Source organism: Cupressus sempervirens, chromosome 11 (assembly GCF_028749045.1).
Source record: "Cupressus sempervirens isolate cs-2001-9-10 chromosome 11, ASM2874904v1, whole genome shotgun sequence".
Taxonomy (NCBI): domain Eukaryota; kingdom Viridiplantae; phylum Streptophyta; class Pinopsida; order Cupressales; family Cupressaceae; genus Cupressus; species Cupressus sempervirens.
The window spans coordinates 702,872,695-702,887,399 of record NC_143128.1 but is presented as its reverse complement, the minus strand read 5'-3'; the positions used below and the strand labels follow the sequence as shown (position 1 = coordinate 702,887,399).

At 31.2% G+C, this 14,705-nt stretch overlaps 1 protein-coding gene and 1 long non-coding RNA gene across 2 annotated transcripts; both read left to right on the top strand.

The window, feature by feature from the left end:
- The first annotated feature begins 2,983 nt into the window (after positions 1-2,983).
- Positions 2,984-4,064, top strand: LOC149531635 (NDR1/HIN1-like protein 10). Its single transcript, XM_089810712.1, has one exon. The coding sequence runs from the start codon at positions 3,233-3,235 to the stop codon at positions 3,878-3,880; it is 648 nt and encodes a 215-aa protein (XP_089666838.1). The 5' UTR covers positions 2,984-3,232; the 3' UTR covers positions 3,881-4,064.
- Positions 4,065-4,986: 922 nt separating this feature from the next.
- LOC149531634 (uncharacterized) lies at positions 4,987-6,333 on the top strand. The gene is made up of 2 exons (XR_016358920.1): positions 4,987-5,453; positions 5,820-6,333. It is a non-coding gene; the product is annotated as an uncharacterized LOC149531634 (long non-coding RNA).
- The last annotated feature ends 8,372 nt before the right edge of the window (positions 6,334-14,705 follow it).

Below are 14,705 nucleotides of genomic sequence, written 5' to 3'. Positions count from 1 at the left end.
TAAAATATATAATGAAAAATAATTCACAAATTTATATGAGAAAGAAGAAATAACATGACTAATCTTAAAAACAAGAGCTCTGATGGAGCTTGAATCCTTGCCTTTAGTTGGAAGTGGAAGATACTTTTATGTGACACTTAAATCATAATTACTAAATAGTTAAAAAGCATGAAGGACAATAATACAACTCTAAGCATAAGATATTGATTTTATGGTTTAGCTAATCAAGTAAGCCTTCATCCATGGATGGCAGGTTACTTTTTATTAATGATCTTTGATACTTTATATTTTCATATTGGATTGAAAATAAATTCAAGCAAATAAATGTATGAAAAACACACAAGTGTTAGTATTAAATGAACTTAAGTTCATATACCATATAAAACTTTTAGTATTATTGAAATTGAATTGATAGATAAAATCAATTCTTAATTTTAGAAAATAAAATAAAAAGTTATTTTGATTTTAACATTTAAATTAGAAACTCAATTAAATTTATTAAATTTTTACATTGGTACCCTCTACTAAAAAAATCAAACTATTTTTTTGCAAATTCATAATTTCCAATGAATTTAGAATATCTACTTTTTAAACCTAAAATTGTCATTTATTGTGTTTATTTTAAGATTTTATAAAATTTGGATCTATTTTTTATTATTTGTTACTATTGTTTGAGAGTCATTTGATTTATTAGAACATTCTAAATTGATTCTAATAATTATTAATTAAAATTCTGCATTTTATAAAATAAAATAAGTTTCTACGTTTATGTTAAAATGTAAGAATTGTAGTTTTCTTTTTACTAAATTAATATTGATATTAGACACTAATAATGTAAAAAAAATTCTACTTAAACTATTTTATTATATTACTTTAAAAAAAAGAGTTCTTAAAATTATAAAATGAAAATCTAATATAAAAAGAAAATCTAATATAAAAGAAATCACATGTTAAATTGACCCTAGTTTTCACAAGAAATTGTGCATTGTTAAGCACCAAATATTCGTAGCATATTTCAGAATTAATGTGATTATAGTCCATTTATTTCTCAGATTGTTGCTTTCAACGCTTGCAGGTATACAGCGCTAAAGAGCGTGTTGGGCACTTTTGAATGAAATAGGGCTCTTAAATCAATGCATCTACTCTTCCCTTCACTTGTCAAAGTTTAGATAAAATATAAAATAAATTCTGACAAACATTAACTACATTTTTTTGATGAATAGTCCTATTCTATTAAAAAATATACTTAGAAAACAATTCACAAAAAAGGGGTGGGGGGATACAAGATCACCTTGGGAGAGAGTTCAAGTGGCCTAAGCTGGAACTAAACACATGACATCAACTAGACAAAGCAACTATTCATAAAAAAAAAAAACATATATAGCAACCTCAGGCTGCCAAAGCAGTGGCAGCCGAGGGGGGAGGATCATCTTTGTCATTAAAACCCCAATCATTTCTAGGATTGGGGGGTGGGCTGGGCACAGACTAGCCGTCATCAGGAGCAACAGTAGTAGGGGGATCAGTGGCAGCCTCCGCATCTTTGACCTTAAGCTGCGGAGGAGAAATCGCCAGCGCCAGGCGGGGCCATTTGCCAGCATTATCTCGACAAGCACCAGGAGGAGGAGGCAGGGACCAACTAGAGCCATCATGGGGTGGGGAGGCAGAGCGACGCCTCCAACTACCAGCCCCATCATTGGGAGAGCGGTCGCGGGAGGCTTGCGAGTGCGGAGTGTGCAAGTAGCGGCCTGAGGAGTGGCACCACTGTCGACGGACACGAGGCGTTGAGGTGTCTACCGAGGCATTTGGAAGAACTCGAGCCACAGTGCAAGGGGCATTGCCCCAGTGGTTGAGCAACTCCTACAGGTGAGCAACTTCCAGGGCAACTTTGTTAGCTTGCACTTATATCTGCATAATAACATTGTTACAAATACAAGCTTTAGTGTACATTGCAATGTTAACATCCAAAAAGCTGTGTGTGAATAAAACAACATTTCTATCTTTCCACAAAGTAAACAAAATTTCCATCCTGAATGTATGCCAGATCTAGGAGTACATTAACTACATTTAGATAAAATATAAAATAAACTTTGACAAACATTAATTACATTTTTATCCTTTTCATAAATTAAGATTTTAATAGTGATAAATGAATTTAAAAATTAATTCTTGTCTAAAAAATTAATGGGGATCTAATGAAAACATTAGTGGGCAGGGACTAATAATTTTCATTATAAAAAGATACAAGAATAAAATATATATTATATGAAGAAAGTAAAAAAGATTTCTTTTACACATTTATTAAATCATATTTGATGGTATATCATTTTCAATAGAAGACTATCTTAAACGATAATAATATTTCTCTCTCACATAAATTCGGTGATAAATTAGAATACTAATAATAAATTTATATTCACATAAACATGATAAAGAAATATGTATAAAAATACAAATGTTAGTAGACTTTTAGAAATAAATTTTTAATTATAAACACACTTTCTATACCTAACTCTTACAAGTTTTAAACTTACAACCTAGAGATTCAAGTGTCCAAATTCTCCATCATTATCATATAACTGAAAATTTCACATCTCTTCTATAATATATTTTGATACTTTTCCTCAAAATTATTATTAAAAAAATAAACATCAATATAAATAGATAAGATAAACATTAAATTGCTCTTAACCTCATAAACGACAAAAAGATCTTCTATATTCTTCCAGAACGAAGCTCATCATCCACGCGGCGCGTTACGACGGAGTGAAAAGGCTTCCACCGGCAGATAAACACGAGACCAATTCAATCCAGCGAACCCCAAATTCAACGAAGGTGACGAAGCCTCCGCATTATTCATACGCGACAGGCATTTTAAAAACGAAATTTGAACTACCTGGAAATCTCGGATGACAGAAAACTATCTGAGATAAAAACAACCTTCTATTCTACTCGGTGACGCAATTACAATAAGTAAACAACGGCGCTCAATCTTTTCCCACACACAACATTTTCTCATTAGCAGCCCAACCGCGTTGTTCAAAGTTGAATCCGCGTGCCCAAACGAAACTTCGTCATCGTTTATAACTTCACAGAAACTTCCTCAACCATCCTATATTTATTCCCCGCATCCAATTCCATTCCCACAAATGCACATATTTCCTCTGCTTGATTTCATATTGTTGTTGTGTACGTCTAAAAACATCGGTCTGATCAGAGGTGAAAGAAAGAATTGATGGGCGAAGGCGCGAGAAGTGGTCCGACATTCAATGGAGGATATTATTCAGCGGGGGGAGGCGGAGCCCCAATTCCATCACCAACTTACGCACTTCCCCAGCGGAGGCGCAGAATCCCCTGCCTCTTAAAATTCCTAATTAATTTCATATTTGGGCTCGTAATAATCATCGGCGTCGCAGCGCTGGTTGTGTGGTTAGTGGTGCGGCCAACAAAGCCCAAGTTCTATGTAGACGGAGTCGATTTCAGCAACAACACAAGCAACGGCACAAATATCGATCTGCATATGACCGTTCGGAACGCCAACAGAAGGATGGGGATTTACTACGACACCATGTATGCTTTTGCAACGCCGTTTTCAGCGGCGCAGAGTATTTCGGACACGGGGCTGCACGCGTTTTATCAGGGCCACAAGAACACCAGCGTTCTCCGTCCCGTTTTCGCTTCCGCCGTGTCGTTGGAGTCGTCGAACACGGGGGATGTGGTGGACATGGAAGTCAAATTGCGATCTCGGGTTCGTTTCAAGGTGGGTGGGTTTAAAACAAGACATTATAAGTTGAAAGTGAGGTGCCGTTTCTCTGCGCCGCTCGATGAGAGCAGTGCGACGACTTTCAGCAGGAAGAAGTGCGATGTCGACGTGGATCGCTAGATTCATTCTACGGCAGGCCATGGTTGAGATCATGAGTTTTATTCTCTGTTTTTTTTCCTCCCATTTCATTTATTCGTTATTTGATATTTGGGTTTGTTGGTTTGGATTATCATTGTAAAATAACCAACCGCTGTTGGTCTGTGTTGAGTATAATAAAAGGTTATTTCTATTTGTGTATGTATAATACCGTCTTCTGAATGCAACTTCGTATTTGATGATCAGAGATTTAATATGTTGCCTTACAAGTTATTGCATCTCAATTCCTTACTTGAATAGCAATACGATGAACTCAATTATGATGAATTCAAAGTATGGGAATTCATCATTGATTACGACATATGAGATCAGCCTTACTCGACATTATGTTGTTCAGTCATAAATCATATTTAAATTATTAAATTATGGGTTAGTAATTGATTTGGTTTCAGTTGTTCTTCTAATAGTCGAAGGCGTGGGTTTAGCACCTACAAGGAGTTTGCTTTACAAATATATAGGTTTTCAATTGTTAGGTTAAATTCTTTATTTTTTTCAATATCAAAACAATATAATAATAAAAATATTTTTAAAAAAATTCAAAACAGATTTGATAGGTTTGCTTATTAGGATATAGAAATTTATAACTTCCACTTTTGCCATAGTCATTGCCCATTTTTAGTTGTTGTCTCAAGATTAGAAACATGACACATGTCTAAAGTAAAGATTCATGCATATATGAATTCTTGGATAATCACACATCAAATGTTCATTTAAATTATTTGAATTATTGTATGGAGTGAATAACAATAATCTTTTTTTTTAAAACTTTGTATAGCACAAAAATATACAAATCAGTTTAGGTGATTTTGGTTTGCAAGTTGATGGAAATATAATCAAATTTTTAAAAACTTTAGTGTTGACGTCTATGAATTAATTTTTTTTAAGGAGGGTTGAAATCACACCAACAATCTTATCTAACTATATAATCATAAACATAATTTTTAATATGTTATGTGTGGTACAATAAATGATTCCATGTGAGACAAGAACCTACAACACAATTGTAAATTGTGAGCCTCTTATCTAGAAGGTCTTGGGTTTGAATCTACTTGTGCTTAACAAATAATTACGCCGAGAGGCGTTCTTTACAATCACAGCACGAGAATATGCCAAGATTCTTTGTCAATAAAAAAGAATTGGGAGCGGTTACAAACTTCCAAATTAAATATTAAAAAAGAATTTCCGAAATAATAGTTGGCCGAAATAATAGGCCCGAAATAATAGGGCCCCAAAAAGTAGGGCCCAAAAAAATTGGGGCAAAATAATTTCAATATGATTTTTTTTTGTTAAATATAATTTTGCATGCACATTCATGCTTTTTTTTGTGGGGAGTGGGGGAATTTGAAACAAATTCATGGAATGTGAAGAGACGTCTATTGGGGGATATGAGAAGCCTCTTAGAAGTTATAAAACCAAGGCTCCTCATTTCATTTTCATTTTATGTTTTTGCAGGAAGGAAGAGGTGGAGGTTATTGGAGGATTAGATTGGAGTTTTTGAATAGGAGTAGATTGAAGTTTTGGAGTAACATTTTTGCAGGTGAGATTTCTATTTTTTATTTACATTTTCATTTAGATTTAGATGTAGATGTAAATTGAAATTCAAAATTAGTTATAATATTCTACTTTGATTTAGATTTCAATTTTAATTAATTTCATTTAGATTTAGAATTCTGTTCATAACTATTTAGGCTTGCATTTAATAGTTTAGTCTTGCATGTTTGATTTAGATTTAGATTTGTATTCAAAATCTATTTGATTTATATATTTTATAATACTTTTCATTGTTAATGGTGCTTGATGGGAGTGTTTTAGGGGTGTCTTCTTTTCTATTTCTGAAATCTTTTGGTCCAATATGTACTTTCCTAACTAGATCTATCCATTTTCTTTTGATTCATGCATGGAGCTTCCTGATGCTATTAGCGCATTGCTGGGACTGAATGGGAATGGATTAAAGGTAAACGATTGACTCTGGATCTGGATATGCATTTGGAATTGGCTCTATTGCGGCTCCAATTTATAGGTTCCTTCCTGCTACCTATTCTTTCGGTGGTTTAATCTGGTTAAGTGTTGATTGAGAGGTTCTGGCTCATTCCCACCGGTTTGTAATTTTGTCACGATGTCTAGTGTGTGGCATTCTGATGGGATTCTTCATTGGAAAATGGTGCAGATAATTATGTCAATGCTGAACAACTTGTCCAATGTGATAATTGCTCTGGATATAGAGTACAGTCATGGTGATTTTCTTAGCAATACAATTGAAAAAAAAGGGAAATCTGGTATTAACACAATGTTATAGGAAATCTCTGAGTAGAAATGCTTATAAATACATTCAAATTTCTTTTGTAACTCATAATATCAATCTCACTTTTTCTTGTGCTCCTTTAGTCTAAGAAAGATAATAGATTGGAGGAACAAAATTGTTTCTGTAATGGCAGTTGCAGGTGCAATTATTTTAGCAATTTTGGGCATTCTAACTGTTCCTGTGATGGGTACTTATGTTTTAGTTCTTAGATTATGTGATTTGGTTGTATTTAGAGTCTTTTTAATAATTTTTGAAAGTACTATTAAATATAATAATAAAGATTAATTTAATGTGCCCTAACCCTAATGCTAATCCTGACTCTAATTGTAACTCTATTCCTAACCGTAACTCTAACCCTATCCATAACTCAAACCCTAACAATAGCCCCAACCCTAACACTAAGCCTAACCCTAACTATAACTCTACTCATCAATATAACATTTTAAATAACAATATGCTTAAAATAAAACTGAATTAAAGTGATGCAAACAAACACCATATATAGAATTAAAAAATAAAATATTCAAGAATAATTTTATAGTAAGTTTACACTATTACATTTTTTATAGTAAGTTTATACAATTGTATTTGAAAAGAAATAAATAATTCAGCACTTACCTTAAAAAAATAGAAAAAAATTTAAAAATACTTTTCCTATTGCGCCGCGATTGCCACTAGCTTATATATACCTCTATATATATTACGCCAAGAGTAATTGTTCTCGAGGCACCTATTTTCATTTTCATAAATCCCAACTGTGATTAAAATAACCTTGAGATTAAATGAAAATAGGCACCTCGAGAATGATTACTCTCGGCGTAATATATATAGAGGTATATATAAGCTAGTAATAATAATTAATCACAACACATGATAACAATTGATCTTGGCTTTGACATCTTAACCATAAAAATAAATTAAAAAATAAATAGTCCCATATACAAATGGATAAAAGGCTCCAACAATTGGATAAATAAATTTATGTTATTTTGTCTTCAATTTAGTGCTAGAATGACTCAAGTTGATTGGAAAAATAACATATCTATTTGTATATTCAAATTAATTCTAAAACAAAGCATCAAAAGACATGAAACCTGCATATTTTTATTCTATAGTATATCTAATTTAAGTTGCATGATAGTCTATGTAGAACATGCATGCGAAAGTATTTGTGTGAAAATACATGCTCCATTGAACAATGTAGTTGGCTTCTTTGACTTTCTTTCCAGCATCATTGCAAGGTCATTTACCACTAGAAAAGGTTCCATCTATACATTCCACATTTTCAACTTTCCTCCTTAGAATTCCTCAATTATATATTTATTTGCATCTTCTATTTTTTCTTGATTTATTCATAATTTTCCCTCAACTTCTCTTATGTCGCACGATACCAATTTTTTGAGTTTAAAGAGAAGACAAAATGATGTCAAAGAACAAAGATATGAGTGTGAGATAGGGAGAGCGAGGGAGAGAGGGAGGTGTGGGGGAGAGAGAATTTCATGGTTCATCATTAAAGGCTACATGCACAAGAAATAATTACAATATTTATAATTATTATTTCTATCATACACAATTCATAATTATAGTAATCATTTCATCAACATTGGTAAAATAAAAATGTCACTTAAAAATGGCATAACTCAACCCAATGGAGTGTATGTGGCAAACTATTCCCAATAGTCGGATAGACCCTTGATATGTAGCCTTCCTCTATGTTTAGAGGGGCAACTCCCTCGTAAGATGTAGAAGTTTTTAAAAGATTAAAGGAAAAAAAATTATTCAGATTTGCAACACTTAATTCTTGCTTAAAATATTTACAAACTTCTAACAAGAGCTCACACTGAGAAAAATTTAAACTCGATCATGAATAACAATGAACTATGTGTACAAGCATCAAATGAAGCAATTTTAACTTTCTATATCATAGACATAGTTCCAAGATACCAAGAAAATAGTTTGAAGATACCAAGAAAAGTACTTGATCACACATAATAGATTTTTACCTGACTATTTTCCTTTACAAAAGAGAGAGAGCATAAAATGTTATATCCTTGTACGATGAATGTAACTGATAAGAGCTTGAACAACCAAAGGTATCTGAAATGATTTCAAATTAAATTGGTTCTCAATACATGAAGTATAATACTTCAATAATAAAATTATCCTTTCAATTCTTCAAGTTTTAAAAAGTCCCCTTACAAAGCGAAATGATCCCTTATATAGAATTGAGGTTAAGAACTACTCTTATGTGATTAATAACAACCTCCCAATTTTGTGTTTCTAGTGAGGTTAATTAACCTTGAAAAAATTAACCTATATAAGGAAAACATCTAAAATCAGGACTCAAGCCAAAATTCATAAAAAATGCACGAAATATACATCTGATCACTATGCCTTTTAGCTATTGAAATCAATCTATCAAGATGTGATAGATTTACTCTTGAAAGCCCTATAAGCATCAAGTATTGCCACCATCAAATCATAATTGCAAATGAACACATTTTCCATTCAAATTTTAGCTGTAAAGTACTTGTCCCAGATATCTTCCAACTCATGTTGATATGTGGAAATGTTGTAATCCTCCAAAGTGACAGAGACTAGGTTGCTGAGCTTCTCCATAGTTTTGGCATTTGACACTTGATTCTCTATCTCTGAATGAATCTTGACACTAAAGGGATCTAGAAGATACTAAAAATCAACATCTTGAAGATAGCTAATTGCTGCTACACCTGTAATAATTGTGACCACTTGATCTTAGAATTTCACTTTTGTTTGTTCACATGCAACTATCAACTTTTCAAATTCAACGATCCCTTTATTGATGTTTATTAATTTCTAGTTGATACTTTTACTCCATATGTGCACCTTTTTATCATTTGGGTCAAAAATAACCTTTTTAAGGATTAGAGTGTTCACATCTACTTTTGACATCTCTTGTAAATCATCAACTACTCTTTGCCAGGAGGGTTTTTGTTCCTTGCCGATTTCAAGCTCTTTAGACATCTCTTGTATGTCCAAATTGATATTTTTTCATATTTCCTTTGCTTCATTTATGAACTTTGAACCATTTTCTATCATCCTATTTGTTAATGGTTCTATTATCATTTTGTGACACTTTTGTTTGTTTACATTTTCCACCATAGTATGATCAAGGATACCTTCAGGCCCTATTAGAGTTGGTAAAGTATTTATTGTTTGGCCATTAGAAGAACTACTAATTGAGTTAATGTAAGATACCAACATTTAAACTTGTTCCTTGAGTTTCTCCCTTGATCTCTTTTATTTCCCTTGATCTCTTTTCTTTCTTTTCCCTTTGTAACATCTTCCTTGTAGAGAACTTAAAGTTCTAAAAAATTCCTTCCACAATTGATGGGTTGGGATCAACTTTTCTCATAGTGAAATCTAGCTCTAGGGCTTCTTCTACATTCTTCTTTTCTATAGGCCTCACTATTTCTACACATAAATTACTTGAAGCTTCATCAATGGCCAACCTAGAAATTGCCTTGGTTCTCATCACTTTAGGAGGTTCTTGGAGAAAGCTAGAAATTATATCAAACGGAGGTGAAAGCACTTGGACTGCCTTCTTCTTCCTTTGTACACTCGCTCGCATCCATGAGGGTGTAGAGATTTGAGATGATGCTTGTGTAGTATTCATTTAATGTTCAATGATCACCATTAAATCTTTAGTGTTCGATAGTATTGGAGAAATACATTATTTACTTATTAATTAAATCATATTGATTCAATTGTTAAGTCACTTATTATTTCTATTTGACTTAAGCTAAACTTTATACATATAATAATTGATTCTTTTATTAATTATTATGATGCAACCTAGGTTTTTCCCTATTAGGGCTTTGATCTCCTTTTATAAGGATTGTGTGCTTAGTAATAAATTAATTCTCTTTTGATAATAGAAATCTCTCTTTTTTCTCATCAAGAATGTCTTATCTATGGATTTGGGAATTCCAGCCTCCATAGCTTTTGCTTCTCTCTTTCTATGATAGGTGTTTGAATGCAGGTGATTTTTGGGAGCTATGGGGTTGATCTTTCATCAACTTCAACAAGGTATTAGAGCTCTAGATCTTCATACCACTGTCCTATTTATGAGAGATTTGACTTGGCTTTTAGATCTGAATTTTTTTTGTCAGAGAGTTTCATTTCTTAGAGGATTCTTGTATTGAGTCTGGGGGTTACCAATTTTTGATGCACTTTGAGCCTAAACAGATATCATAGTTGAGCTCAGAGTGCCCAAAACCCCCTATTTTCATATAAAATTTGTCCAATTTGGACACAGTTGGAATCTAAGGCAAAAAAATATTGCTACTAGATTGGGTGTGTTCCCCAAGGCAACAATTTAAAGATTTTTTGGCACAAAAATAGAGATGATTTGCTCAAAAATTGAATTTTTTGGCAAGGAAATTGAGGTTTTCTATCACAAATTTAAGATTTTTTGGCACACAAATCAAGGTTTTCTACACGCAAATCAAGTTTTTTTGGCATGCAATTCAAGATTTTTAGTCTGCAAAATGAGATGTATTTTCTTGAAAATCAATGTAATTTGCATGAATCCTAAGGTAATTTATGATACTAGTTGGTACGATTCTTGATGTACTCTAGCACAGATCCTAAGGTAATGAATTCTTTTGCCCTTCCAATGCTTTTTTTAACCTACTTGTGGTGTTTTGGTCATAACTTGCTTATCTAGATTTTACTTTTCACAAATGAGATATCATTGGAAAGCTGGCTTTGATCCCATTCCAATGGTGTAGTTTATTTGGAATTTTGATACTATTTATTTTCTAGTTTATGTAGTGAAAATCAGAGGTTCTATTTTGTACTCCAAGACATATCTTGAGACATTCTATTTTTCAAATTCTACTCTAGGCACATTCGATTCAGTATTTTTCTTTTTCACATTTCTAGTGGATAATGTTTGAAGATTGATTTTGTTGCTTCAAATGACTTTTCATGGGTGTACTATCTCTCATATTAGTCTTATGTCTCTTTTGATCTTTGTTGACATTCGTTTATAGTATTTTTGTAAACACATTGAGATAAAGTGCCACTCTATTGTATTTCAGGATCTTGCACATCTTTGTATTTTATTGTACTCGCACTACATTATAAAGTACCTTGGGGGGTTCATATTGGCTATATTGACCATCTTCTTTTGTTAAGTGAGTGTTACTTCCATGACATTAGCCTCATGATGTGTCGATGACACATGCCATTATAGGTGTTTGTACTTCTTATGCACTCTCGATGTTCTTGATTCTTTCTGCAAGAGATATTGCATGCAAAATGTTTTTGCCTCCTAGATCAATGTTGTCCAAAATCAACAAAATTTATATGAAAATGGGGGTTTTGATGCCTTTTGAATCCAACAGTGATGTCTATTTGGCCTGACAGTGCTCCAAAAATTAGAGACGCCATTGTTTTTTACAGAAAATACCTAAAAAATACCAGATCTATTTTGTCAAACCCTCATTCTTCTATTTCTCCAAATACTCAACAAGCTACACTAGATCTAACTCTGATACCATGAAGGATTTGAGCAATACAAATCAACAAAGCCCAAGGAATACTTGCATGCAAGAACTTGTCACAAAGAAGAAAAAGACAAGAAGAGGCAAGGGTTTTGCTCTGAAAATATGCAAATTGAATTTTAGAAATGATATAGAATGAATGATAATTGGGTAAAAGTACAAACATGTGTCACCCTTTTACAAAGGAAAAGACTAACATAAAAAAAAAGTGTTAAACTTCAATAATGTAAAAGTCATATTTCTATTTTAAATTTTAAGTTGGTGTAAACTGATGAAATGTATATAAAAGGATAAGGTTTATGTTTTCAATTTTTTAAAAAAAATTACAAATAAAAATAGTATGCTTTTATAATTTTCAATGACCTTTTTTGACAGTGTTAAAAATTGAGCAAATTAGGGGTTATAGTTCCCACCACAAAAGTAACTGTAAATAAATGTATTTTCATCTAAATTTGAACTACGTTGTTGATAACATATGCACCTAGAACAATCAAAAATAAATTTTAAAAAATATTGTATATTTTGTCTGTTATAGCTATTTAAAGTTGAACTTTTCATAATTTAACAATTTTTTGTTCCCACCATCTTTTCCCTAGTAAATCTATGTTAACCACTACAAATGTTATGTAATATTGAAGAGGACTATCTCCTCTAGAACAATTCATCATTTTAAATTTTTTTCATTATCATCTATTTATTTTTATATTTTTTCGAATGTGGATCATCTTCAATGTTGAAATACATACTTTCATTATTTTACAATTATTGTAATCAATATTGGATCACATATAAAAACAAATTATATTGGCATAATTCTAACTACAAGTTCTATTTAGTGGTTTTTAAAAAAACCCTAATTCTGATGATGAAATTAGCGTATGAAGTTTTAAGTTCTTTAGAATTGAAAAAAAATGAAAGAAAGTGCCATATCGGATGACACTTAGTCAGTTTCGGTCGAATCCAATCTGGCCATACTAGATCTAGCCAGATTGGATCAGACCGAATGAGTAGAACACAAAATTCAATCGCCTAATGTCACATGCATGAGAGCATTTAAACAATATAATAAGTTTTCTATTTGAAATGTAGTGTTTTATTTTTATTTTATTTTTATTTAATTCAATAAAAAGGTTTTTTAATTTTAAAGGTAAAGTTTTATTTTTAAATTGTTAAATTTAATTCAATAAAATTTAAACAATAAAATAGGTTTCAATTTGAAATGTAATGTTTTATTTTTTTAATTGTTATATTTAATTCAATATAATATATATATTTATGTTAAAAGTAAAGATTTATTTTTAAATTATTATATTTAATTCAATAAAATAGGTTTTTTTATTTTAAAGGTAAAGTTTTATTTTTCTAATTATTATATTTAATTCATAATTTCATTTGTAATAGTAAAAATGTAAAGTTTTAAATAAAATTTTATTGAAGAGATATTTAGAAATTATATTTTTAAAGTTATTTTTGTATTGAGATTGATTAATTAAATTTATTGTTTATTTAAAATTTATTAATTAATTTGATGTAAATAAATTATTAGAATAAATTTAGGTGTTTTAAAATATTATGAAAACTATTTAAATTATTTAATAATTAAATTATTTAATTAATTTTATATATTTAATAAATTGTTTAATTTAAATTTAGCAATGCTTTAATGCAACTAGTTGTCTTAAGATTTTGTAGTGTTACAAACAGTCAAATATAATAATCTTCTAGTGTTGAAAGTTTTTTCTAAATTGTTTATGATCTACCAATATTGATGTAATTGAATTTGGAAGTCTTTTGTATGCAGATGATATCAAGCTCTCTATTCAAGTTTTTGTGCAATGGGGAATAAAGGCAAAAGAGAAAAAAGATATGATCGAGTTAGAGATGACCAGAAGAAATGATGGACAAAATGTAATATAGAGCCACCAATTGAAGATCCATTGATTGAAGTTGAAGAAGATCCTATTGAAGTTCTAGGAAGTACTAGGACATTTGGAAATTATGGTTTACGATTAGAAAATTTGATGGAGATGGACGAAGACTCTCTTTTAAGAGAAATTGAATCATATGAACACATGATGCCTGAAAGTAAAATTAAGCTACATCTTAAAAATATGTGGGAGGAATTTTTTGAAAATAAATCTCTGATTGGTAAAGCACAGTTATTTGTCAGATTATTTAGGGAAAGAGAAATGAGTTTTGTGCTAGAGTAGTTAGGTGTGAACAGTAAGAAATGCTCAAAAGATAATGTGAAGGAAACAATATTTTAGAATTTGAAAGATACATTAAATGTTATTGATAACAAAAGTCGAGTAGCTAATTTAAGTTTTGTAGGGAGAGCATTGATGACTATGATTATGAAAAAGGACCTGTCACAAAAAAACCAAGTTCAAGCAATTTCTGAAATGCTCAATCTATCATGAAGAACTATTCAAAGATACATAAAGAGAATAAACTTTCTTGATGAGAACATTGAAATGAACCAGGTTAATATTTGTCAACTTCCTTAAAAGGATAGAATTTTTTAAGATGTTAGAAGATAGGCTGTTGAATATTAGACCAGCCAGTCATGTGTTTCTTCCAATAGAAGAGACACTATACAGATCAAACATGAAGAGTCAGGTATGAAAGTAGCACATCCAAAAAACTTTTTAGACACAACACAAAGTGAATTATTTGAAGCTTTCAAAAAAGAATTTTCAAATGTGGTAATTTCTCAAAGAATGTTTGAGAGGTTGCGCCTATGTTTTGTATGCATAAATAAGGTACGTAAAACTTGTTGTTGTCAAAATCATGTTGAGTTTCATCTTTATTTGTAATGTTTTAGAAAAGCCATGGCAACACTTAAGCTAGATGTGATAATTCCTAGAAGCACAACACAATTTTTCAAGTCTTTGTTATGTGATAATGCTAAAGAGTAAGATGAATTCAATGTACAATG